The sequence below is a fragment of the Lacerta agilis genome, chromosome 10 (genome assembly GCF_009819535.1).
Source record: "Lacerta agilis isolate rLacAgi1 chromosome 10, rLacAgi1.pri, whole genome shotgun sequence".
NCBI classification, from domain to species: domain Eukaryota; kingdom Metazoa; phylum Chordata; class Lepidosauria; order Squamata; family Lacertidae; genus Lacerta; species Lacerta agilis.
The window spans coordinates 69,812,389-69,839,856 of record NC_046321.1 but is presented as its reverse complement, the minus strand read 5'-3'; the positions used below and the strand labels follow the sequence as shown (position 1 = coordinate 69,839,856).

General features: G+C 40.1%; 1 protein-coding gene across 1 annotated transcript in view; it reads left to right on the top strand.

The window, feature by feature from the left end:
* LMNTD1 (lamin tail domain containing 1) overlaps positions 1–27,468 on the top strand; it is a 179,890-nt gene that overhangs the window by 127,471 nt on the left and 24,951 nt on the right. Inside the window, exons 8-10 of the mRNA XM_033163258.1 lie at positions 181–386; positions 4,896–5,068; positions 8,061–8,149. Of these exons, the coding sequence (XP_033019149.1) occupies positions 181–386; positions 4,896–5,068; positions 8,061–8,149 (468 nt within the window). The remainder of the gene's footprint in view (positions 1–180; positions 387–4,895; positions 5,069–8,060; positions 8,150–27,468) is intronic.

Genomic DNA, 27,468 nt, shown 5'->3' with positions numbered 1-27,468 from the left:
TGATCCCTGCTTGCCACCGATAACAAGACCAGCCTTGGATAGGAATGGGCAGGACTGCCTTGTTTCTTGATGCCTTTGGGGGATTTCAAGGTATGTGACATTGGGCAGCCTGATGGTCCTAGAAACAGTTTGCCTGAACATGCAGTGCTGTAATTTAAGCTTTTACTCTTCTCCTTCTAGGCTGTCGCTTGGTTTACCCCCATCAATTGGAACCAAAAGCAAACAAAGGAAGGAGAAGAGGGTGGCAGAATCTGTAGAAATTTAATACAGCCTATTATTGGCATGCGCCAGCAAAAAGACCGGTGGCAACCCAGGACGTTTGACAAGTGGCAGGGAAATGTTGGTCAAAATCTTACAGGGACAAATGAACCAGAATTTATTCTACGGTATTGCACCTGAATCAATTTTCATTATTTATGTAACGGTTCATATTAGATCATACCATCCAACTTTTTCTTACCTGTTAGGTTTTGGGTGCCACAAAGATCACAGCCTCAAAGAAGTGGTGCAAGAGCAGGACCATAGCTAGAGGGTGGTGAGGTGGGCCCCCGCCAGGGGCGCAGGCAATTGGGGGGCACAAAACCGGCTTTAAAATATGTCCATAAATATAAATATCAATTATTGCCTCATAAGAAATGGTTTTTAATAGAGGGTGAATTGAATGGGTGGGGGAGAGGCAGAAAGAAGAGCTAATTTGTCCGTGGCTGGTGGCGCAATCTGGACAGTTCTGCCAGGGGCACAAGATCACCCAGCTACGGCTCTGTGCAAGAGTGTGACACTAGCCCTCTGGGTTTGTCAGAGGCTCACGCCAGAGTGCTGGACCTTCGGCACTCTGGCACAACCCTGCTCACAAAACATGACCTGCCGCAGCCACGGTCAGGTCCAGCAGGGCCTGCCACAGCCAGCCCCTCAAGATTGGGGGGGCCTCAGCCCCATCCCAATATATGGGGGAGGGGCTTGGGTGTCCTCAGTCCCATAGAGTTGGCACCTATGCTAATACTGTATTTTTCACTCCATAGGGCGCACCTCGTTTTTAGAGGAGGAAACAAGAAAAAAACATTTTTCTGGTTTTCCTCCTCTAAAAGCCCTTTTTTTTAGGATCAGCTAAAAGTTTTGCAGCTTGTTTTGCAAAGGGAAAAGCCCTGGTTTTTTTGAGGATCAGCTAAAAGTTTTGCAGCTTTTTTGTAAAGGGAACAGCCCTGTTTTTGAGGATCAGCTAAAAGTTTTGCTGCTTTTTTTTGCAAAGGAGGAAAAGCAAAGCTCCTTTTGCAAAGGGGGAAAAGCAAAGAGGAAAAGCCCCATTTTTATGGGGTTCAACTCACATTTCTGCAGCTTCTAAAGGAAAGGGAGCCTTTTCTACAGTTTCCAGACAGATAATCTAATCAGCCAGTCACATGTCACTGGGGAAACAAACAACCTCCCTCTGCAGCACATTCAACAAAGGAGGGCGGAGCAAGAGGGCGGGGCTGAAAGGGAGCCAGGGACTCTTTTTTTATAAAGAATTTATTGGTTTTTGCAAAACAAAGAACAACAAAGCACATACACCAACACTAACCCAAACCCAAACACAACAATCAAACCATAATAAAAACAAATACACATCACACCAATAATTATTTTTCTTGTTTACACACACACAAAAAAAACTTTTCTTGTTCGAATCTATACTAGGTGACTTTCCCCGTTTTCTCTCCTTTGGTTCCAATTCTAATTTTACTTTAATAACTTCTCATCTCTAAAATTAAATCATTCAAAAATCAATTTTAAGAACATACTTCTTAAAATCTAGTTTTTACTTCAAAATAATCTATCACTTCTTAACTTGAATCAAATCTGTTCCAAATATAGCTTCATAATAATTAATAATATAACTACATAACACAACATATTACTTCTTGTATCAAATCATACATCTTCTTTCACTTAGACTGCTGCTAATAAAGAAATTCAGATATCTCTTCTCTAGTTCAAAAACTTAAAATCTTAACACACCGGCTTCAGGGTACCATAATAAACCATCCTAATTTTATTTAATGTATTTCACCCTATCCCTTTTCTAACCATTTTCTTTCGCCATCTCGGGGTCTCCCCCCAGACATTTCTCCATCTTACACCAAAACCATTTTTCAGAATGTCCTCTTTTTTTATAAGTCCACAGTTCCAGACGCAGTCTATAACAGTCCTTACAGGGAGCATCAGGGTACACAGATCATCACCTTCCAGCATCTCCGCTTCAAAATTCCGTTCATCTTCTAATCGTAGATATATAAATCTTTTCCCCATCATTCCTGGGCTCTCACCCCAGAAATTGGATATAAATTGTCTTCTAATCCTGGGTCTCTCACCCCAACAGGATTTTTCATCTTCTCGGAGTTGCAAAAGCATTGTACTTTGTACTTCAATAATTCCCTTAAGTTCCCTGCCAAGGTTTTCTTCCATTTTAACAATGTTCTGAAGAGTCTTTCCTGTGGGATATAACTTGGCATCCTGATTCAACAAAATTAATTTCTGGTTCAGCAATTCTAAGTTCAAAAAAATAATCCTTTGTTCGTGAGTCAGTCCAGAGTCTAAAACCAGCTTGAAAGCGAAACCCAACATGGTAGAAGTGGGCATAGGGTATCAGATTTCAGTATTTTTCCATCTTAGTCACAGTACTTTTCCATCTCAGTCACAAGTCTCCGCAGCCATTTTCCCTGGAGTCAGGGTGAAAAGATTACATTCTATCCACTTCAAGAAGAAATATTTCCACCAACTTAGATCCCCCGAAAGGGTTGTAACCAATCTCACTTGTCAAATTCAGCACATTGTATCCACCACTGCAACAGCAGTCACCATCAAAAGCAGTTACTTTCTCTCCACACAAAGGGAAAAAAACGGGCTTCCTTTCCATTGTAGCTCCCGGAGCGCCAAATGTCAAAAATAAGTCCAATTGTTAGCGTACTCACGGCCAACGGGCTTCTTCTGTTTTCCTTCTGACAGGTAGAACGATCTCGCTCATCGCGAGCGGCGGCCGCCGCTTCGCCGGTCCGGTTGGGGCACGCCTCCACAGCCCGGCGCCGTGGTCCCTTCACCCCCACTCCCCCTTTACAGGGGGAACGGGGGAAGGGTTCGGTGCCATAGCGGGCTCGCTGGAGAGCCCATGCCGCGGGACGCTCGACCCGCGGTTTAGCGGAGCCCCGCTTTGCGGTAGCGGGGCTCCTACCCCCGGGCCGGCCTGAGTCGCTTCGCTGCCGAAGCGACCCACGACCGCCCGCGATGGGGAGCCAGGGACTCTTATCTCTCTCCCGATCTCTTGCTGATCAGCTGCTGAGCGGGGTCCTTTCAACACCCCCTTTTCTCTTTGTAAAATAAAAAGCATGATCCTCTTTTGGCCCCTGGGCAATTCAGCTCCAGGGACCACCATTCGCTCCATAAGACGCACAGATATTTCCCCTTACTTTTTAGGAGGAAAAAAGTGTGTCTTGTGGAGTGAAAAATACGGTAATTAAAATGGCTTGTTTATTAGGGCATAAGGATTCCTCACTATTCTTTGGGAAGCTCAGAGTGGCTTCTGTGAGGCTTTCAGCGGCTGTCCCTCATGCATAGACTAGGTTCCAACAGAAGGTGCTTGTGGACTTCTCACTGTAGCAGGTTATATCACACCCTTCCTCCTTTACAAGCCCAGGGCAGCATTAGCACAACAACAGAAATTCCAAGTACTTTCCTTTTTCCTTTCTGGAGATCTCTTGAGCTTCAGATTTTAAAATGCCTCACATAAACTTTTGCAAGTTTTTCATTGAAAGTGTGTAGAGGTTACTCAGCACAGACAAATCAATATGGAAGGAGTCCATGGAGATTGGGGAGGGGGTGGAAAGCCTACCAGCTAACACATCTTTTTGGTTTTGCATTGTAGTAGACTGGAATGCAAAAGCCTGCAATTTCAATACAAGTCTAATGAGCAAAGTCTTTGGAATTCTGCTGGCAGGGTAGAATGATAGTCTTTTAATTTAAAGCAGTTTAGTTGGATAAAGCTTTCTGCATGTAAATTCTTAGCTGTCCGTTTGCTAAAACATCATCTTCCAAAGCTGTATTTTGGAGGACGCTGATTCCTCAACACATGAAATTGTAGAAGCCTTGAAAGGTTGTATGCTATGGCCCAGATCTCCCTGAGGTGAGCCAGAGAAGCTCTAGAAGGGTCAGACTCTGGTGAAATAAATACCAGCTGACAACGAAAGAAGCAAACATAGCAAAGAACATGAGGTCCAGAAGAAGAGCCAATGCCAACATTTATTATGTTAATAACAGGTATTATTTAAAATATTTAAATAGATCAGACTATTTATATTTAGGATCTTATTTTAAGGGGCAGGGAAGTAATACCACATGTGAGGAATCCAGATTGGATCTGGATCACATCAGTGGGGGAGGAGTGAAAACTTTAATGTTTTCCAAGTTAAAACTGCTCCTGTGAAGCTGCTCTGTGACCTGCAGGAGAAAACATGCAAGCTATCGTATGGTTACCTGTGAGTTTTCCTCTATGGCAAAATAGTTAAAGGGGGAGAAATTTTAATTAGGTAAATAGCATTGGGGGTGGGGCTCACATAGGATCACATCAATATTTTTTTCCAGCAGTGTTTTGTAAATGCACCCATGTGCACTGAAAAAATAGAAGAGGGAAAAGCTGCAAGGGAAAGTCAAGCTATGATGAACTGCACATTCTCCACCTCCAAAATTTATTTTAGAAATTCTCTTGGTTAAACGGGAATTCAGGGGGAGATATTAAACCAAATAAATGATCATGGGAATGTACAGAGAGAACCCTGTCATTTGTAGTGGGCACTGCAGTGTACAAAAACCCCCATGCAGCAGTACATATAAAAGACTCGGTATGAAACCTCTTGCTTCTATTTCTACAGGGAAGAAAAGAAGCCACCCATCCTGTACCCTGTTCAAAGTTCCTGGTGCCAAAACCCAAGTTCTCCCACACATCCCCATTACACTGTGGGAAGATACATACTGGCGAGCAGTGATGGGAGCCACTTGTCCCGCCAAATGAGAACTCAGCTGGTAAAGCATGATCCAGATACCGGTGAGTTAAAGGACATTTAGAGAATGAAGAGTGGTGTTTGTTTGTTTTAAAATACTGGCAGTTAGAAGGAATTTAGAGAAAGTGACAAGAGCAAAAGATTTCTAGGAGGATTTTCTTTTGCATCAGCCTTGCTGACACTTATTGCTAACACATCTGTTGTGTTGGTACAAGATGTTCGTTGGCAGGGGTGTCTCTTTTTGGAAAGCTGAAATGACACATTGAGCCACCATTGGGAGAGACCTATATTGACTGTGCCTTGTTAATGAAGCAAGCGTGAAGAAACTGCTCAAATGCTGTTAACACCAGACAAAGCGGGGGGGACGGGGGACGACGACACATACACACTGAAGGAAAAGGTTTCAATGTCTCCAGGGACACATGTCAGAAGGAGCGGTTAAAATTAAGAAAAAGCTTGTTGCATAGCATGTTGGTTTGGGTACAAATAAGTACAATAGCATCAGGTAAAAAATACATAATCTATATGTTAAAACAAGGTAAAATAAAAATTCCCTCCAGTAGCACCTTAGAGACCAACTAAGTTTGTTGTTGGTATGAGCTTCCGTGTGCATGCACATTTCTTCAGGTATCTTCAGGTATCTGAAGAAGTGTGCATGCACACGAAAGCTCATACCAACAACAAACTTAGTTGGTCTCTAAGGTGCTACTGGAAGGATTTTTTTATTTTATTTTGTTTTGACTATGGCGGACCAACACGGCTACCTACCTGTAACTTAATCTATATGTTGTTGTTGTTGTTGTTGAGTCGTTCAGTCGTGTCCGACTCTTTGTGACCCCATGAACCAGAGCACGCCAGGCACACCTATCTTTCACTGCCTCCTGCAGTTTGGTCAGACTCATGTTGGTAGCTTCGAGAACACTGTCCAACCATTTCATCCTCTGCCGTCCCCTTCTCCTTGTGCCCTCAATCTTTCCCAACATCAGGGTCTTTTCCAGGGAGTCTGCTCTTCTCATGAGGTGGCCAAAGTACTGGAGCTTCAACTTCAGGATCTGTCCTTCCAGTGAGCACTCAGGGCTGATTTCTTTAAGGATGGCTAAGTTTGATCTTTTTGCAGTCCATGGGACTCTCAAGAGTCTCCTCCAGCACCATAATTCAATCTATAATCTATATACATATACATAATATAAGATAGAGAAAATTACAATGGAATATAGTATAAAATTCAAACAACATGACACCCATGCAATCATTCATCCAGCCTCAGTCACCAGCCATTCCACTCCACCCCTATAGCCATTCAACTGCAGAGCTCTTATTGCCAAAATTAGGTACTTTTCACTTAAGTTTCACTGATTTCAATGGGAGAATTAAACACATTTGGTATAGAGAACCCATAATTGGGTCTACTAGACCTAGAACCTTTAAGCAATTTGGACTAAAGTCACATCAGGCCCCCTCTGGGATTAGGGACCCTGATGCTTAAGCTTGATTCATCTCAGAGTAGATCGCCCCTGGACCCACTGTACAAATTTATTGTAATGTTTACTGTGATAATGAAGGTGCTGTAAAATACTTTGAGTACTTGAATCTGCTATTTTGTATTTAACAGGGCACCCCATTCTTTCCTACCAAGAGCTAGTGTTGCCTAAAAGTGGTTAATTTAGTTTTGTTTTTAATCCACATTATTAGCTAATAACTAGGATGTTACAAATTTGTTTCACTGTGTATTGGAAGCTGTAGTGATACTTTTTCTGGCAAGTCTTCATAGAAACCCATATCAAAATGTATTTTTCCTTCTGTGCAGAACAAATAGACAAATACTGTACAATCATTATTCTCCTTTTATTTCAGTGCAAATAATTCACTATTGTTTCAAATGCATTATAGCTATTAGTGATCATTTGGCAGACTGGTGATTTTGAAATATGTGGCTATTAAGATACTGCATTTTCTTTGCATATCTAATATATTTACCAGCAGTTTTATAGCCACATTGTGTAACTTGGAGTCCAAGAAAACAATGATTAATGACTTTATTTAAGAGAATTTGTCCGTTTAGTTTATACTGAAGCCTATGGACACCACAAGGCAGGTGCTAAGGCTGTATGTGCAGATCAGCTATTCAGAACTACGGAGACGGCAATCCATGGTGCACACACATTCACTTTTAAGCGCTAATTTTTGTATCTCATTGCTATTCAACTCCCCCAGTTCTTCTCCCAGCATAGGTTATCTACAAAGGCAGTTTCTACACCAAAAAGTTTAAACCCAGACCTGAACTGAGATAAGCCGTCTCTTCCAAGAGTACCAGGAACTGAATGGCAATCACTTGCTCAAGCCCTCTGTTTCAGAAATAGGGATGAGGGAGAAATTTGATTCTGTTCTCATTTAAAACCAGATTTATCAAATTTATCAAATTTGCAGTTTCCAAATCAAAATAAGAACTGAAACACAGCCATCTTTCGTGATGCAGTTCTCCAGCCAACCAGTGTTTACAAAAATACATATATTGGGGAAAATGTGCATCAAATGAATATATTTGTGAAAATAATGTACAGAAATGCATTATATCAGGATAAATTGCTTACAGACCTGTCTACATTACTCAAAATTCATTCATCCGACAAAGCAGGGTTAGAAGGTCCTCTGGACACATCCATAGACCCAACTGTCACAACAGTGAGAGGCAGGTGGAAATGAAAATGGTTATCTTCAGTGTATTGGGAAATAAATGTGCTTACCGGTAAATATAGTTTCTGTTCCAGAATTGTTTGCTAAACGTTAAAAGATTTATAACAGTCTTTGAAGGAACCAGAATATAATTTTATTCTGTTTTAAAGATCAGAAATCTACTTTTGAGGCATTAGGACCTTTGAATAGATGTACACATTAGTAACAAGTTTTAAATCCTAAGGAGTTGGAATTTTATTTAAGATATATATATTTAAAGAACTGCTATAATGTTAGTCAAAAGGCAGTATCTCTTCCCCCCCCCCCCACTCCATTTCTTTTTCTTTTCTTCTCTCTCCACAGGCCTTCTCTGCCCAGGAAGCAGTTACAGCATAAAGCCAGCAGGAGATGGGAACAGGAAAAACAGAATCAGACCAACTCGTTCAGCAGGAGTAAGTAACCGTGAGGCATTGGATTGTTATTACAGATTTAGAGGGCATGATGGCAACAAAAAAAGACAAAATCAGTTCACTGCCTCAAGGAGCTTACACAATAGTATAAAAAGAGGGTGTCCACCTGTAGATGAGGGAGGGAAGTGGGAAACAAGTAACAGACCAGCAGTGAGGAGGAATGGGAAAGACAAAGGTAACAAGCGGTGAACAAATGCTGTTTCACTTACATACTTTGGATTGATTTCATTTGTCATGAGGAAGACTAAAAGTCATGAGCCTAAGGCTTTTTATTGATAAAAATGAGTTTTGATTTGAGTTTGAAGGAAGAGAAATGTGACAGCAGCGCAGGTGCTTTAGGAGTGAGTTCTGAGCTTCAGAGAATGAATGGATGGCGCTGTTCAAGGGAGCAAGACATCTTTGGGGAGGGGAGGGCTGCGGAGCTAAAGGAGAAGATTTGAGACGTATACCTGTAAGGTTATGGAGACAGAGAAAAAAGGCATCTGCCACGGAAAGCTTTAAAGCTAAGGAAAAGTATGTGTTTGATGCAGAGGGAGCTGGGAAGCCAGTGAAGGGATGCACGCCCAGAAAGGACATCGCAGGGTCCGAATGAGAAGAGGAGTGAGCAAGTTTTGAGTGAAGGCAAAATGGTGCAGCAAGTCTCTGATTCAATATAACTGTGTGTGGAGAAACACAATCTCACTTTTTAATCATCAAGCAGATGTTTTCCTGCAACATAAACTCAAACACAGCATCTCTCAACCGGGGGCCAAATGACCCCCTGGGGCCCCCCAGGATATTCCAAGGGGGTTGCAGGTGAAAATCGTGTAGGGGGGGCACAGCATGAGACATGGGGCCACAAAGGGAAGTGAGAAGTGCAGGAAACAGAAGAGACTGAGAAAATAAAACACAAAAGAAATGAAGAAAATAGAAAACAGAGAAGTAGAGTGGACAGAGAAGTGGCTGTGCTTCCCAGTGGATGGAGCATCATGCACACTCTGTCAGCGTCGCTTCTGCTTCCTTCTCTCTCCCACACTCCTCCACTGCGTGCACCAAGCTGTCTGCATCTCGTTTGTCACGGGCAAGTGCGTGGGTGCAGTTATCCCTCAGAGCAAGGGGCATGGTGTGGTTATCTCTCACAGCAATAGAACTGGATATAAAGAAGCTTGTTTCTGGTCTTCAAGCACAAGGGTCACATTGATCGAGAAATACTTAAGGCATAACTTTTTATGTAATTGTCTTTTGTATAAATTATAAAAATTACTGGTATAAATTAAATATTTACAAAAAAGCATGTTATGAAATTGAGCAGAGTAATGGCTCTGCAGAAGACATGCTGAGGAAACTACACGTACTGAAAATAATTAAGGGAATTATTTTAATTATAGAAATAATAACAGAAGTTATACTAAGTTTACAAAAGATGACCCAACCAGTGACCCACCCACCAGGGGGTGCAGAGAGAAGCACACAGCGCTCCTTATATACTACACCTGCTTGCTGACACAACTCAAGTAACATAAACTTAACCACACCTGCTGTACTTCCTCACAGCTGCAAAAGTAGGTCGCGAGATTTCCTTCTGACTTTTAAAGAGGTATACATCTTGTGTAACAATAATGAACTATTCAACAAAGCACACATTTAAATAGCTACCCTTCTACCGTTAGGACAGGGGGTCACAGGAAGAAAACATGTTTGGAAGGGGAAAGTCAGAAATAGGTTGAGAAACACTGCTCTAAACAAATTCTGAATTTATAGCCAGCCCCAGTTGCGTAGTCTCTATGCAGTTCCACAAAGTGGAAAGGCATGCCTGTGTACCAGACCATCAGATGCATCTAGCAAAGTGAGCCTATTCCTACAAAATCTTATCCCACAAAAGCTGTGTTAGCCTTTAAGGAGCTAACATAATAATAATGGATTATAAACCAATGGGATTCCTTAGAAATATTTGATGTAGCTGGCAATGGGCACATTCACACATCTAGCATTTCAGGGTTCAGTTGCCCTGCTTCAGCACTATGGACCCCATAGTCCAGACGTGTTCCTGTGCTGGTACCCTCTGCTTTCCATGCCTGGTAGTGAGTGGCTGGCTGCAGCTGTGCAGTCTACATCTCTGGCTTCCTGTGGGTATTTGGTTGGGGACATGGTGCTTAGAGCAGTAAGGTTGGGGGTTATCTAATCTTCACAGCAGCCTTACCTGAGAGAGCATGGCTGGTCCAAGGATGCTATGTCCAGAAAACACACTACTTCACACTGGCTTTTCATAGTACAGTCCTCATTTTTAGTGCAGTTATTCTTAGTGTTTAAAGTAAGCATTAAATCTTAAGAAATATTAGCTTAGATGCATGAAATATCTTGTATAACTGATCTATATGTATGTATATTACATAAAACATTTTTGGAAGATGTCCTTTCTGCCTTCTTTCTTGACACACCACAATAAGCCAGAAAGTCTCCAATTAGCCATTGTTTCCTGTTTTACATGAACTGGGAAACTATAGATGCCAGGTTCCAAACAGGCTGGTAACTTAAATCAGTTTTAAAATATGGTTGAAGATCCTGCCTTGTTCTGAACCTGGTAACAATAGTTTCCCAGTTCAAACCAAATGGAAAACTATGGCCGTTTGGGGACTTCCTGTCTTACTATAGTCTGGGGTGATGCAGGATGAATGATATCAGCCTATTAAGCCAACATGATTGTCTGAACTGGGCCATAGTGTACGTGTGTGTGTGTGCTTCAGAGTTTTAATGTGTGAGGTATTTAATGTGTTTGAGGTATGGCCCTCAGCAACTAGCAGGCCAACTATGGCCTAGTAAGGCTGGCCCTATAGACCAAAGAAAAGTCCACTCAGCCTAACATGCTGCAACAGATTCATAACACTCAAGCTGCACAAGATGATGATGATGAAGAAGAAGAAGAAGAAGAAGAATGAATGAATGAATGAATGAATGAATTTATATGCCACCCATCTGACTAGGTTACCTGTCAGGGTTGAGCCGGATGAAGAGGAGTGGTGGCAAGCCCCCCCCCCCCCGATGAGGCGGAACCCACAGAAGAATCTGAGGAATTCATACTTGGGGAAGACTGGTGGCAGCACTCCTCGGAAGAGGAAGAATCTGATAGGGAGGGGGAAAGACCAGGACAGGAGAGAGAAGTCAAGCCAGAAGCAGGCCCCAGTCAGGAGGGGAACCGGCTGATTCCCTCTCCTCCTCCCTTCTCAGCTGTAGAACGCCGAGCTGAGAAGCGTAGGCGGCAATTGGAGACAGCTGCAGCCCACAAGAGGCGTGGGAGTGAGCCGGCTACTTAAGGAAGGCCAGCTGGCCCATTCTGCAGCGTCTGCAACTGCTCTGCAGAAGCACGTGGTTGTGTTGCTTGTCCTGCCTTTTTTCCGGTGACTCCTGCCTAGTTCCTGTGTTCGTGACCTCTGCCTAGTTCGTGACTCCTGTTTTGTTCAGTTACCTACAAACAATGCCAACTAAAATATGGGGAAGTGCTACATTTTCATCATGCAAAAAATCCTGTTGCCTTCATTACAAAGAATGGATTGGGATCTATGTTAGCCAATATGCCATCTGTCATTTTGATTGATGTACTTTATGCAACTTATTGACAAACCCAAAAGAGAGAAAGGACTTTTCTTTATGTAAATATGTCTAAGGTTGTATAATACCATGGGTGGAAATACATTTCAATCCTATACTCAGAAATAAATTCCATTATTTTCAGAGGAGCTTATTCTCAAGACCAGGCTTCCTCAACTTCAGCCCTCCAGATGTTTTTGGCCTACAACTCCCATGATCCCTAGCTAGCAGGACCAGTGGTCAGGGATTATGGGAATTGTAGTCTCAAAACATCTGGAGAGCCAAGGTTGAGGAAGCCTGCTCAAGACTGCAGCTACAAAAAGATGGGAAGTTGGAAAATACACACAAATAATAGAATGTCCTAAATTCAGAATATGATTTTCAAAATAGGCCTTAGGTCACAAATTACTGTGCATAATCACACAGGCACGGTGCAGATTTTTGTGTCACTGCACATTTTCTTTAGGCTCTAATTTGAAAGCAAATCAAAATGAAATGTCATTTGTGTGACAGCCATTAGGGAAGTAGTAAACATGTCTTAAGACAATATTGCTTCCTCCAGATTCAATGAAAATTCATCTTGTCTGCCACATTTACTTATTTAAGAAAATGCATTATCTTGGCGGGGAAATTAGCATTTTGTTTCCAGATTCTTAATAATACAACAGGCCATCATTTTGCTAAATCTTCCTAAGTAGCGCAGAAGGTACGTTTTGCATGCACAAAAAAGGAGGTGGCCGAAATTTTGTCCTGTATTTTTTAACTTTGTTAAAAGACTAAAACACAGGCCACACTGTGGGGTGTGAGGAGCAGATTATACTATGAGCTCAATTTCCAGCCAATATTTCATACCCAGTTGTTCTAAACCAGACATGTTCAACCGGTCAACCGCAATCAACAGGTAGATCCCCTGGTGATCCTGGTCGATCGCGGGATTAAATTAAATACGGAATGAATGTCTCCGCCCGCTTGCTCTGTCCCTCTGTCGCATCAAGTGGGCAGCAGAGTTGGGCATATTCTTCTTTCAATGTGGAATATGCTGCTTGGCTCTAGCACCGCGTGCGTTTGTTATTGGCGGAGTTGAAGGTGAGCGATTTATGTAATTCCCCCGTAAAAAAGGTCAACAACTCTGGTAAATCCTCAATGACAATGGATAGGTCACTCTTGGGAGTTGGACGGGCCTGTTCTAAACCAATGAGGCTGCTAATTGCCATTCATGTTGAATGCTTGCAATGCTAGTTGAATTATGAAAATTTCCCAATAGAACTTGTCACTTTTGTCTGCACTGACTTGTGCATGTTTAAAATAACAAAATCTCATCCTTTGCTGTTGCATATCTGAATTTTTATACATTTGCTAACTTTCTTTGGGATTTTAGACACTGTGGAAGAGGCATCATATGCCTTGCTCTTGAGATGCAAGGCTGCCTGGAATGACGCAGGAATAAGGCAGGTCACATAGTCGCAAACATGTCTTCTTACCGGTAGATCCTGAATGTGATAGTTGAACAGGCTGATCCATTTTGGCCTTGACATTTTGGGGGGGGGGTCTTATCTCACCATTTAAAAAAATAGGAAGACCCCTGTTGGATCACGACAAAGGCTCATTTAGTCCAGCATTCTGTTCCCTTGGTTCCCAACCACCCAGATGCCCATGACAAGCCCAAAAACAAAATCCACAAGAGGTTTCTTTGATAACATATGCACAAATTTGCATATGAATAAGACAATAGCTTGGAAAAGAGATGTGCTCTTTTTCTCTAGCTGATGCAGATGTCGCAGCAGGTTCCCTATCAGAAGAGGGAAGAGAGGAGGAGGCATGCCTCTCTCTCTCACTTGCCACCTCTAGTTTTTGTAAGAACTTGCATTTAAAACAAAAACACTAACACTGATTAACCAGCAGCACTTATTCAGCTGATCAAAAGATAATAAATGGGTAACAGCTATGACAAACTTCCCCGAACTGGTGCCCCCCGAATATTTTAGACTACAGCTCTAGCACCACCAGCCATCACAGTCAACGGTGAGGGACGATTGGGGCTGTAGTCCAACATCCGGGGCTTACATGGTTGGCAAAGGCTGAGCTATAATATTAGAGTGGAGTGAATACTGGCTTTTTGCCATTGACACCATTATGGGATATTTTGACAGGGTTTAATATTTTTTCCCTAGGGCTGTGCCAAACATTTCAATGTTTTAAATCTAGGACTCAGCTAGATTGGTATGTGTTATATATGCGATACAGCACTGTGAAACCGGATGGCGCTGTGGAGTCCCATCTTTCTCTACCAGGTTTCCTTCTATGAGTTTACAATGCATTTAACTGAATCACTTCTTTGATCCAGCCCTATTCTTCATCAACTGATGAGAAAAGAGATTGCCTCCAAAAATGATCAAAGCAGGAGAGGGGGAATTGTATGAAATTCTCATGGAAAGGATGTGTGGTTTTTGCTGCACTTACTTTTGAAAAGGACAAGAGGCATGTGTGAGTGTCCTTTATTTCATTCTACCAAGCATCTCTCTTCCAATCCTGCAGCCTTCCTGGGTGCCTTCAAAAGAGATGATGGGAGCAGACATTTCAGGCTCATCCACAATTCGCTTGTCCAATGCCGAGAAGGCATGGGCTGAAAGGTTTTGTTTGCCTTGCCTCTTTCCCCAGAAAAACAAAAACACTCTTTACTGCTGAATCAAAGCAAATGTCAATATGTGGAAAACCTGATTGACATTTGCTCCAATTCAGCAGTAAGGAGCGGGTTTTCATGTGGAAAAACAAAGGGAAAGTGTAAGTGTGGAAGAGCCCTCATTTGTCCATATCCTTTGGCCACCTTATGTAAGTACAGTAAGTGCAAATCCTGCTAAACAAATCTAATATAATTTTCAAGCCTCATTCATGTATAGAAAAAATTATCTAGAAATTTGAGGGAAAGATTCAAATAAAACTAGACTTCTCTTTTTCGTATTAGGATTCACAAGTGAAAGTTGTACTTAGGGCCTTTCGTAGTTTTTATTTCTTTGCCAGAGTAGATATAATCTGCAGTTTGTGGTGATACTTTGACTGGGTCATGCCATCCAGCCATCTCTGAACTGTGGGGCTGAGGATTGGACTTGAACTCTATGGTGCTGCGACTCAAATAGCTTTACTTTCATCTCATGGCAACTTCTCATCACACATCAACCCACAAAGCAGCTGTGCTGCCCACTCTTTATTCTAATAAGAGATAAATGTCCTTTGATGAAATTCACTTGTCCTGTTGTCATTTGCTCCCAATACGGCTATCACAATGTATGTCAGAATTTTGATATACCAGTTGTTGTTAGTAGAAGTTGAATGGCTAGAGATATTTAGACAAAGTGTTAACAATTGCTTTCTTCTATATTATTATTATTATTATTGCTTCATCATATAACTTCCTCATAGGATCATAGAAGGTACCCTGGTGATCATCTAGTCCAACCCCCTGCAATGCAGGAATCTGCAGCTGTGCCATACGGCGATCAAACCTGCAACCTTGGCATTATCAGCACCATGCTCTAACGAAATGAGCTATCCAGGCTGAAGGCAGTAGTATTAAATAATATTATTAACAACTGCATGAGATGGTTGTGGTTGCAGTGTGGTTTTGAGTGCTCTGTGCATATTGCAGGGTTGTCTTTGCTCTCGTTGGAATGTTGTCTTCAACTATAGCACTTCCGTTTCCCCATCAGAATTATGGAAAACCACTCACTTATAGAAAGTACATTCATTGAAACATAGGAAGCTACCATATACAAGGTCAGACTTTTGTCCATCTAGCCCAATATTGTCTAGATGCTTCTCCATGCTTTACAAAATACCAATAGGGTACATTCTACTTGGATCTGTGTATTCGGACTATGTGAATATGTTGGAAATTACGTGGCCTATGATCCAGCCAAGACTATTTATTCAGCTTTCTCACTGAAATCAATGGGATTTAAAAGTGTTTAAATTTTTGGCCGAATCATGCACATGCTTTCCAAGTGTAAGACAAATGATATTTATTGTTCTCTTTACTGGCCATTACGTTTTGCCAAAAAAAAATAGTGTCAACAGGACACAAAGCTTCTAAGAACATCGGAATTTAACCAGCATATTCAAAGGCAACATTTGTCAAGATCCATGCCCCCAAGCTCCGGGACACCTCCAACCGTTGATTGAATAATAATAATAATAATTAGTATTATTATTTTATTTATACCCCGCCCATCTGGCTGAGTTTCCCCAGCTGCTCTGGACAGTTTACAGAATATATAAAACATAATAACGCATCAAACATTAAAAACATCCCGAGCGGCCTTCAGGTGTCTTCTAAAAGTTGTCTACTTCTTTAGTTCTTGAACAGCAGAGAAGTGGACTTTGGCAGTTGCATGCATTCCAAAAAGAAACCGGACGCAGAAAAATCATTAACAGAAGTTTACTAAGGCATAAATCTTACAGTTTGTTGCCAAACTCCCAGCAAGACACAACTTGGCTCCTTTTAGAGCAAAAATCCAGTTTCAGCATAAAAATTACACCACACGTTTCTAAAATGAAAACAAGAGATAGTCAGTGAAAGAATGAGAATGAGAAACTGTTCACTGGGCAGCAGATATACACTTCCCAGTGACCTTGGCACTTAGATAAGGCACACAGTAGAAAACAACACAATGGAAAGTTACAGACTCACTAGAATGCTCTAGCATGTTCTAGCTGTTTACTGTCAGCTTCTGCACATACACAAAACTTCACTCCATGACAACATTGTCATACTTTCGGATCTGGCCTTGTATGCCCATGTTTTCATATTAATATATTAATGTATATAATGTAACAAAACCAGTAGGCTCATTTACAAGAAAAAATATCCACAGGGAACATTCACATCACATTTATTTATTTATTTGGAATGTGATAAAACAGGACTAAGACTCTGCACGAATCTCAGTTTGCTACCTACTTCCCCAGATTTGCACATAACCAGGCTAGTGAGATATTTTTATATATGAAAAACAGCTTGGCTGTCACAGTGACCAAATAGAAATGATTATGTGTACTAATGCTGATTAAATAAATTGCAAGCAGCTGTTTCTTTGGCCTGTGGAATCACAAAAGCAGGAGTTTGCAGCAAACATAGCCAATTGTAAAATAAAATGCTCACATCATTAGATAGAAGGTGGAAAGCCACTTTGTAGGTTCTCCAAATAATTATAAATTTATTTATTTGATCTCTTTAAAAAGAAACCTTCTATACATAAATGTCTCTGAGCTCAGGTGCATATTTATTAAAGTGAGTATGAGCACAGCTGTTTGTAGATAATAGGCATTTCTTCTGAGGCCGCTTGATATTTGTGTTCTTTAACTTGTGCCGCTACTTGCCTTCAATTTGGGGATTTATTTTTGGCATGGTTAACATTGTGCATGCAGTACGGAAAATTTCATTGCAGCAAAACTGTTGCAAGGATTGCTTTTGGCTAACCTGCAGCAGGCCTGGCCATTTTGGCTTGGTAGGACCTTGAGTAAAGACCCTGAGAATGCTCTGAAAAGACCTCATCAATATAATTTTCTCAGTACAACCACACGCAACCGACTGACAAATTATACCACAAAAATTACAACAAAAGAATTGCTTCAAAATAAATGGAATTCATCCACAGAAGCTCACATCACCTTGTGAGTTTATGGGTGAATAATAAATACTAGTATCACAAGATCACTTCTAGTGAATTGAACTTTTCAAAAAGGAACATCATGAGGGTTAATACCGCTCCCCTGTTTACACTTTCAAGCCCCTTCAAGTTCATTTTATTTTAGGGATTACCAAAATAGCAGGTGAAAATGGGCTTCCTATTTTTGGTCAGTTCTAATATCATCTGGCAATTCAGAAGATTTTTCTTTCACTCATTTAATCCCCCGCCCTCATTTAAATCAAAGTATCATTTACAAACATCCTACTTCTACATGGGAGCTTGTGTGAATTTTGTTTTCAAGTGCTGAATATCTCACAATAGACTATGTATTTTGGTGTGCAACAGTCTTGGATCCTATGCAAATATATATCAGCAAAGGCTTCTCTGAGACTACCCAGATGTTAGTTAGGTTAGCTTGATCTACTTGCTGGGTGATCTTGCATTGCCAGGGAACATGCAAAGGGTAAACAGCAGAAGTGAAAGCTGTGAATTGCTTCCCTTGGAAACTTCAAGTGCTGTGTGCTTTGCTGCCCTATAGCAGAGTACTCAAAATAAGGTGACATTACAACTCTTTTAATTCATTTCACAAGGGTAAACAAGAGAATTGAAATTGCAGTTTAAAATCCAGATCCTTAGAATCAAACCTTTAGGGTGAATATTTGTTTCATGTAATAAAGGTTCATTAGGCAACCCTTTTAGGTACACCTGTTGTGGATTCGGCTATCAGGAAAACCTGTAAGTATAGAAACAATCTAGTTTCTCTAAACGCTTAAAGCTTTTTTCTGTTGGGTTGTTTATTTTCTGTAGCAACAGGCATCTACCTTGCCCCACAGTTCTGCCTCAGTTATTATATGTGAAGTGTAGGTGGGTTACCACAAGGCAAGACACAGTGACAACAGCAAGAACCTTGATTGAACTAACAGAACTGGACAACAGGGGCAAAGCAACTGCTTATATACATTTCTGAAGGCCGGGGCCACTCCCACTCCCAACGTGATTGGCTGTCTAAACTTCCAAGCTGTGAACCATGAGGGCCAATGGCAGAGGCCCAAATCCTGAAATGTTCTGTGATTGGATATCATGTATCAAATCAGAACATAGGAGCTCAGAATCCTTAGTGCAGACCAGACATCCCCAAACTCGGCCCTCCAGATGTTTTGGGACTACAACTGCCATCATCCCTAGCTAACAGGACCAGTGGTCAGAGATGATGGGAACTGTAGTCCCAAAACACCTAGAGGGCTGAGTTTGGGGGTGCCTGGTCCAGACTAAGGCAAACACAGAGACCACTGAATACATAACAATATGGTTTTAGCAGGGCCTGCCCAAGACATTCTGCTTTTGAGGTAAAGGACAAGATGGAGCCCTCTCCCTGTTTCACATACAGAAGCCAATCAGACTGATAGCTGAATTTTATTTCAGTGCTGCAACATTACAATATCCTCCTGAACGCAGCCCACTAGCTTAGGTGGCACAGGGCAGGCCACGTGACCAGAGGCATAATGTGGGGCCGTGGCCCTGGGCATGGATTTTTGAGGGGGCACAAAGCAGGTGCCCCTGGCAGGCCTGGCACTCCTCTCCCAGCATCTGAGGAACCAACACTTGCAGAGACAAGCACCGGACAGGGCTGCACTGGGGGCCAGGAGCCTCTGCTAATAAGATAATATCATAGTTTGGGTTTTCTGTGGTTTGTAACTTACATTGCCTATTGCCTTCTTGTAGAGCCATGAAGTAGAAAACTAGATTTGTCCTGTGCTGTTTGTTCATCTACTGTATTGTATACCGTAATAATTTCCAAAGGGCAAAAAGTTGGACCAAATAGGGGAAATAAAACTGTGCTGTCTGCTAGGCCACATTAATATCTGTGATTAGCATTTGGGTCAGACATCTATCTCCCATGCATAAATCAATATACCACTAAGTCCATTGGCATAACATAGATAGTTCTACATATATCATCTGCCAAACCGGCAGTAAACAAAGCCTAAGAATATTCACAATCATATGGAGTACGGCTGCATTGGAACTCCGGTTTACCGCGAGGCTGATCTCAGACGCGCGTTTTGCCTGCTCTGCAAACGCGCACTCACCAATGGGGTGAAACGGGGGCTGTAGGGCTTCACGACCCCCAAGAAGGTTCAGGAGGGTGTTCTGGACCCACAAGGAGTTGTCGTGGCGCGAAAAAGGAGCATCTGAAGCCGAGTCGAGGACTGGGAAAGAGGAGCTCCTGGGCGCCATTAAACGGCGATCCCTCCCCCAGGTGAGAAAGCCCGAATCTGAGGCGCCTAAGCGGCTGAATTTCCACTGTTTGGATGGGATGTGGCAAGACTATTAGCCTAGATTAAAGCCCAGAACGAAAGAACGAAAGAATCTGGAAGGCTATTAATAATAACTCTGAAATTAAGTGTACTAAGGTCTTGATCACAGACTGGTGTGAAGACAAGCCAGAGAGGGGGTCTTTCCTGTTGTGCTTAGAAATCTAACAGCCTGGTAGAAACGGGGTCTGGAAGAAGGCATAAATAATCTCTGGAACTGGCTGAGCACATACAAAGTATCAAAAAAGACTGTAACCTTTACTGCCTTGCTAGGAGGAAGCTGAGATACTATCTATCAAGCTCTCCCATTGCCTCTCACGCCTGCAGAGAAGGGAGGATTTAAATCGGAAAAGGACAGCCTTTGTTATTTCTGTGGACCTATTATCCAGTTTTGAGCACTCTGGGAGAGAAGAGTCTGCTTTTCAGAGATATGAAACTTTAAATTCCAAATTGTGGTGGACTCTTACTGACGGTATTTTAAAAAGGAAAAGAGCTGGAGGAGTGATGGTAAGAGGGTAAGAGCAATACTCCGTCTCACCACTCCTAAGCCATGAAAATAGTTTGATTTAGTTACGGACCTTGAGCCCCCTTTATGTTACGAGAAACGTTTGGAACTAAAGGGAAGATACATTGGGTCACCAATATTTATACCATTCGTGACAAGTTGATTAAAAAACAGTAAAGGATATTCAAGACAGCAGAACATCTAACCTGTGAACACTTTAAGAAAAGCTGCTGAATCATCCAATTTAAACGTAGGGGGCAAAGGAAGTGAAGTATTTCTGCAAAGAAGAGATGGGAAGATCACAGCAACGCTACAGAGACACCCAGTGGACCTCCTTGGAACTGTAACTAATTGGGAAGTTATATTGCTATTAAGAAGAGGTGGAAAGAATATAGCAACGTAATAGGGGCACCCAGTGGACTTCCCTAGAACTGTAACTGTAACTAACTGTAATTAATTGGGAATCTATTTTTTTTTCTTTGTCCTTTCATCTACCTATCACCTATAGTGATGGATAGCTACTCAAGGTTTATGGAAAATTTATAAGTTGTAGATAAGTTGTAGATAACGTGACCTCAGACTCTTGATAGAGAATTTGACTTTTGAGTTTCCTCTTCAGGAACAGTTGCTGAAAATAGCGGGAAGATGATTTGATGTTATAAAACCTGGTTATTCTGTAGTGAATAATATTATATTATATTGTTATTCCTTTCTTTTTTATTTCTTTTCTCCATTCTTTTTTCTTCTTTTTCGCTCTCTCTCTTTCTTTCTTTTTCCTTCCCCCTTCTCTTCTTCTTTTTTATCTTATTCTTATTCTCATTCTATGTTATTTTAATCTTTTCTTATTTAGTTAAATTCTCCTCTCTTTATCTTTAGTGTCCCCACTTCCCCACTTCTTCCCCCCTCCTTTTTTTCTTTTCTTTTTCTTCTTCTTCTCCTACTTTTTTTCCTTTTTTTCCTTTTTTTAAGGTATTATTATTACTTGTGATCTATTGAAATTGATTTGAGTTGGGTTAATACGAAAATAAGCGACGAGTGGATTTAAAGGGGGTAATAGAATGTCAAATGTAAACAAAAAATCTGTTAACACAGCTGGATCGGCAAATCCAACTCAAAATAGAAGAAACTCAGTACTGGAGAGTGAAGTAAATATGGAAATGAAAGAGTTACTCTTGGGTCTAAAAAAGGATATATCAGAAATGAAAAAAGAAATGAATGACATTGCGAAAGCAAATGATCAAAAGTTGGATAAGATGGGAACCAAATTAGACGACAATGTAAAGAGAGTGATGGAACTGACAGGAAAGATGAACGAACTAATGGTTAAAAATATGGAACTGACAAAGACTGTGCAAGAGTTAAAGGGTAAATCGATAAACTTAGAGGAAGCATTGAGGAAATCTCAAATACATAATAAAGAACAAAAAAGAGAAATAGAAAAGACAAAAAAAGAGCTTATAGACATGAAGGCTACGCACGAGGTGGTCCTCGATGCAGTAGCCATGATAGAAATGCATAGGAGAGAAAAAACTTTGAGGTTCAGAGCTATCCCCGAAGAGCCAGGGGAAAAACTGGAGGAGAAAATAAACTCGGCTTTGGCAAACTGGTTGCAAATTGAAAAAAAGAAATGGCACAAAGTATAGAGGGAATCTTTAGAGTAAGACCAAGAGTTGCTAGACAAAACAAATGGCCGGGGGACTGCTTGGTAACCTTTGCAACAATGGACATGAGAGACAGAATATTGCAGACTAGTAGTAAAAGTAAGCTCAAGATAGATGATAGTGAAATCATCATACATAAAATAATCCCGACTAGACTGCTCAGAAAAAGGGACAGTTACAAACCATTAGTGGAGGTACTAAAGGAAAAATCAATCTCACATCGCTGGGAATTCCCAGAAGGCATCTCATTCTTCTTCAAAGGAAAGAGAAGGAAGTTTATAACATGGCCAGACGCGGATAGGTTTTGGAGGACTTATAGGAAAGAACTAGGAGGCTCAAAATATATGGGCGAAGGAGTGGAGGAGATGGAAATGCCAAAGGAAACTGAAGAGGTGTAATAGTTAAGTTGAGATATTTTAAGTAAATAATCTTTTTGTGAAATAAATGTCTGTAATAAGGTGTTATTTTTAATTGTGTACTTAAATCATCCTTGAATTAATCTTTTGTGAACTTACCCAAACAAATACAGTGAGTGAATAATTAATAAAAATTGTGATGAATCTAAAGATCTTAACATGGAATGTGAACGGGCTAAACGACAAGGGCAAAAGAAATAGAGTGGAACATATATTAACAAAACAAAAATTAGATCTAATATGCTTGCAGGAAATGCATGTCACGCAAAATCATATAAGGATCCTGACAAATAGAAAACTGGGGGAAGAATTCATCTCTTCAGATAAAGTTTAAAAAAGAGGTGTTGTAATATATGCCAGACCGTATTTGGAGCCAAAATTGATAGATAAAGATTCTGAAGGAAGAATAGTGATAATAGAGATATGTGTGAAGGGGGGAAAACTGAAGGTGGTGGGAATTTATGCACCAAATGCGAATAGGAAGAAATTTTACGAATCCTTAGAAAAGAAACTAATTGATTACGTAGGAGAAAAGATCATTCTTCTGGGAGATTTTAATGGGGTGACCACTCCGGAGCTAGATAGAACAAAGAAGAATATTGGAAACAAACAACCTAAGTTACCATCCCCCTTTTTTAGAATGGTTGATATTCTTAGCTTAAACGATGCTTGGAGAGCGTGCCACCCTCTGGAAAGAGAGTACACTCACTTCTCCAATCCTAATAATTCTGCAGGAAGGATAGATGCGATCTGGATACCTAAAGATCTTACATTAAAAATAAATAAGGTTGAAATACAGGCAAAAACAATATCGGATCATAACCCAGTTTACCTATGGTTACAAGGAAAGGAAAACGGACTGAGGAGGTGGAAATTAAACGAGACTCTGTTGAATGACGGAAATATATTAGACAAAGCTAAAAAAGCATTGGAGGAATTTTGGAAATTTAATTTAGACAAAGGAACAGATATAAAAGTGGTGTGGGATGCAGGTAAGGCAGTCCTTAGAGGTTTTTTTTATAAAGGAGAATGCAATACGAAAGAAACAAAAGGAAAAAAGAAAACAAGAAATCTTAAATGAGATTCTTAAAAATGAAAAGGAACTTTATAAAAAAAAAAACCAGAAAGCGGGGATATTAAGAGAAATATAAAACTGCTGCAATCCCAGTTTGCTATGATTATAAATGAAGAAATTGAATGGAAAATAAAACTGACAAAACAGAAGAATTTCGAATTTGCAAATAAACCAGGAAGACTACTGGCATGGAAATTTAAAAAAACAACAAAGTGACAGAGTAATTAATAGAATTAAAATAGAGGACAAGATAGTAACTGATCCGAAAGAAATTGGGAAGAATTTTGTCAATTTTTATAGAAATCTTTATAGAGAGGGAGATGAAACACTAAATGAAGTACAGGAATATCTGGAACAAGGCAACCTCCCAGAAATTACGGCAGAACAAAATAAAATGTTAAACGAACCAATCACAGCATTTGAGATACAACATGCTATTAAGAATGCCAAGGTAGGAAAATCGTCGGGACCTGATGGTCTTCCGGCAATTTATTATAAAAAAATGGAGGACATCCTGTCGGATCCTTTGAAAAAAGTAATGAATAATATTTTGGAAACAGGCATTCTGCCAGAATCTTGGATAGAAAGTTTTATAACACTGATTCCAAAACAAGGAACAGATCAGTTGGCAATTGCTAATTACAGACCCATCTTGTTGCTTAATAATGATTACAAGCTTTACGCTTATATCTTGGCTAAAAGAATGGAAAAAATACTTCAAACAATAATACATAAAGACCAAACAGGCTTTCTCCCCGGCCGCCTTATGCAAAATAATATTAGGAGTATAATTAATATATTGGAATATCTGGATTTGCAAATCGATAAACCATCAGTAATAATGGCGGTCGATGCGGAGAAAGCGTTTGACAATGGAAATTTATGACAGCCTTATTAAGAAGAATGAAGTTTGGGGAAGTAATTAGCAATGGAATTAAAGCTATCTATACCAAACAGATGGCAAAAATCATAGTCAACGGAAACATCTCGGAGGAATGCGAAATTTGTAAAGGAACTAGACAGGGCTGCCCCCTGTCGCCGCTTATTTTTATTTTAGTTCTGGAAATATTAAATAGGAAGATAAGAGATGAAAAGACCATCAAGGGAATAACATTAGGGAAAAATACTAACAAATTAAGGGCATTTGCTGATGATTTAATTATAACGTCTGAGAATCCCAGAGAAAGTTTAATAAAAATATTGGAATTAATAACAGCATTTGGAAAGGTTGCGGGATTTAAATTAAATATTAGTAAGACCAAGCTGATGGCAAAAAAATTGCCATTAGGAGAAAAAGAAGAATTAGAAAAATTGACAAAACTCAAGGTATGTCAAAAGATAAAATATTTGGGAATCTGGATATCTACAAGAAATATAAATTTATATGAGGACAATTATGTAAAAACCTGCACAGATATTAAAAAGGATTTGGAGAGGTGGAGTAAGTTGAAATTATCATTCTGGGGACGTATTTCCGTGGTAAAGATGAACATCTTGCCTAAGCTATTGTTCCTATTCCAATCTATCCCTATCATAGGGGAAATGAGTTACATTGAGGCCTGGCAGAAAGAGGTATCCAAATTTATATGGTCCGGAAATAGACCAAGGATTAAACATACTCTGTTAATAGACCATAAAAATAGAGGGGGGTTCGGGCTCCCCGACTTTAAATTATATTATGAGGCAGCATGCCTCGCTTGGATTAAAGAATGGTGCCAACTTAAAAATACTGAACTTTTAGATCTGGAAGGCCACGACAACCGTTTCGGTTGGCACGCGTATCTTCAGTACGATAAAGCAAGAATTCATAAAGGCTTTACGGGACACATTATAAGAGGCGCGTTGTTCAAAGTTTGGGAAAGATATAAAGGCCTTTTAGAAGCTAAAACGCCCAAATGGATTTCCCCAGAAGAGGCTAAAGCCTTAAAGAAGAAAAATATGAAAGGCAACTGGTTAAAGTATAACGATCTACTAAAGGAAGAAAATGGCCAAATAAAACTAAGAGAATATGAGGTAAAAGAACATCTTACAAGTTGGCTTGACTATCATCAAATATACGGAACATTCAGAGAGGACAGAAAAGTCGGTTTTGCCGAAAAGCCATCTAAATTTGAGACAGAAATAATAAATAATAATTTAAAAACATTATCCAAAATATACCAAATCCTTCTGGAATGGAAGGTTAAAGAGGAGGAAGTTAAAGAGGTTATGGTGAGATGGGCCCAAGACATTGGCCACCCTATAATGTTAGAACAGTGGGAGAAACTCTGGAAAACAACAATGAAGTTCACGGCATGTTATAGCATTAAAGAAAATATACTCAAAATGCAGTATAGATGGTACATGACCCCTTCACGGCTCTCAAAGATGTACAAGAACCTCGCTAATAACTGCTGGCGATGTGGGGAAGCCAATGGAAATATGTACCACATGTGGTGGACTTGTAAAAAGATTAAAGAATTCTGGAATACAATATATGAAGAACTTAAGAAACTATTAGGAATATCTTTTCTTAAAAAACCAGAGGCATTTCTCCTAAGCATTAGCGGGAATGATATACCAGAGAGGTTAAAAGATATCTTTTTATATGGAACAGCTGCTGCGCGGATGCTGATTGCAGCGAATTGGAAAGGGGAAAACGCCCCAAAACTTAAAGATTGGCAAAATAAATTTCAAGAGTATGTAGAGATGGCCCAGTTAACCAGCAGTCTGAGAGGAAACAATAGACAGGAGTTTGTTAAAAAATGGGAGAGATATAAAAAAATACCTGCAAGGAATTGAAAATGGTATAAAGTCTGTGGCGGCCTTTGAATAACCCTGGAGGAAAAAAAATATGAAAATGAGTGTGAGAAAAAGAAGCTGTATTCGGTAATGTAGAAGGTTTTGGATATAAATAAAGAAAAAAAATGTTAAGTACTTTCACAAGCAGAAAAGGAGTACACAACAGGAAAGATAGGAAGTCTATTTATGTATCTATTTATGTATTTGTATTTGTTAGTGATGTAAGTATTAATTTGGATTTGGGTTATGCGTAGATTTATGTAAATAATTGAGGTTTATAAATTTATTTATCTTTTGTTTAGTTATTACTACTCCCTATATATATGGATTATATACTGGCTACAATACTAGTATGATACTGTTGATGGAGAAATATGGCACCAAATAGTTTTGTACAAAGAGACACACAATTATGTAACTGAATAATTTATTTGTATGAAATGGGAGAAAGTTAAAATATGTAAAACATGTTAAGTTATGTAAATGATTGTAAAAAGATGAATATCTATAATGACAATAAAGCAAAATTTAAAAAAAGGAACTTGAGGCCAGAATAATAACATAAAGTGGAATTGGCCTAAAACACTAACAGTGGTCTGAGTAGTTGATTTGATGCAGCAATAACCAGGGTATGTTTTTCACTGTGATCAAGTCCCAGAAACACAAAGGGAAAGCAGTCAGGCTCTGCTAGGAATTATTTGTGCCTGAGGAAGTTTCTGTTGCTACAGTATGGTATTTCAAAGCACAACTGCAGGAAGCATGCATAAAACAGGTGAGGGAGAAGGCAGCAGGAGGGTAATGGTAATTTTCTGAACTAGTGGTTAGGCCATTAAGTGCAGGCATAATCAAAAGCTTGAATGGTGCATAGCTTTCCTAAAATGTGGCAGAGGGACCAAAATCAGAGCAAAGCAAAACAGCTTCAGTTGCTACTTTTCTTCTTGAGCTCATAGGGTTCAAACCAGATCAAGTGAGAGTAACTGAAGACTCATAGAAACCAGTAGGACTTAGGGGTGCCCAGGAATTTTGTACAGCTCACATTTTTATGTGAATTGAGCTAATTTGCACTTCCAAAACTAAAACCCAGTTCAGAACAGTTACCCTTCCCTAAATTTTGAAGTACAGTTCTCTGCTCAGAAATGCACTGAAATACATGTAAATACATATTTTAATTAAAATGTGCACAAAAGTGCATGTGTTAGGATAAAAGGTGTACAAAAATATGACTACATTTGGATGCAATCCATGATCTGTCCTTGTTTACAAGTGAAAGAAGTAGGACTACAGTTCTCAAAGTTGGGGT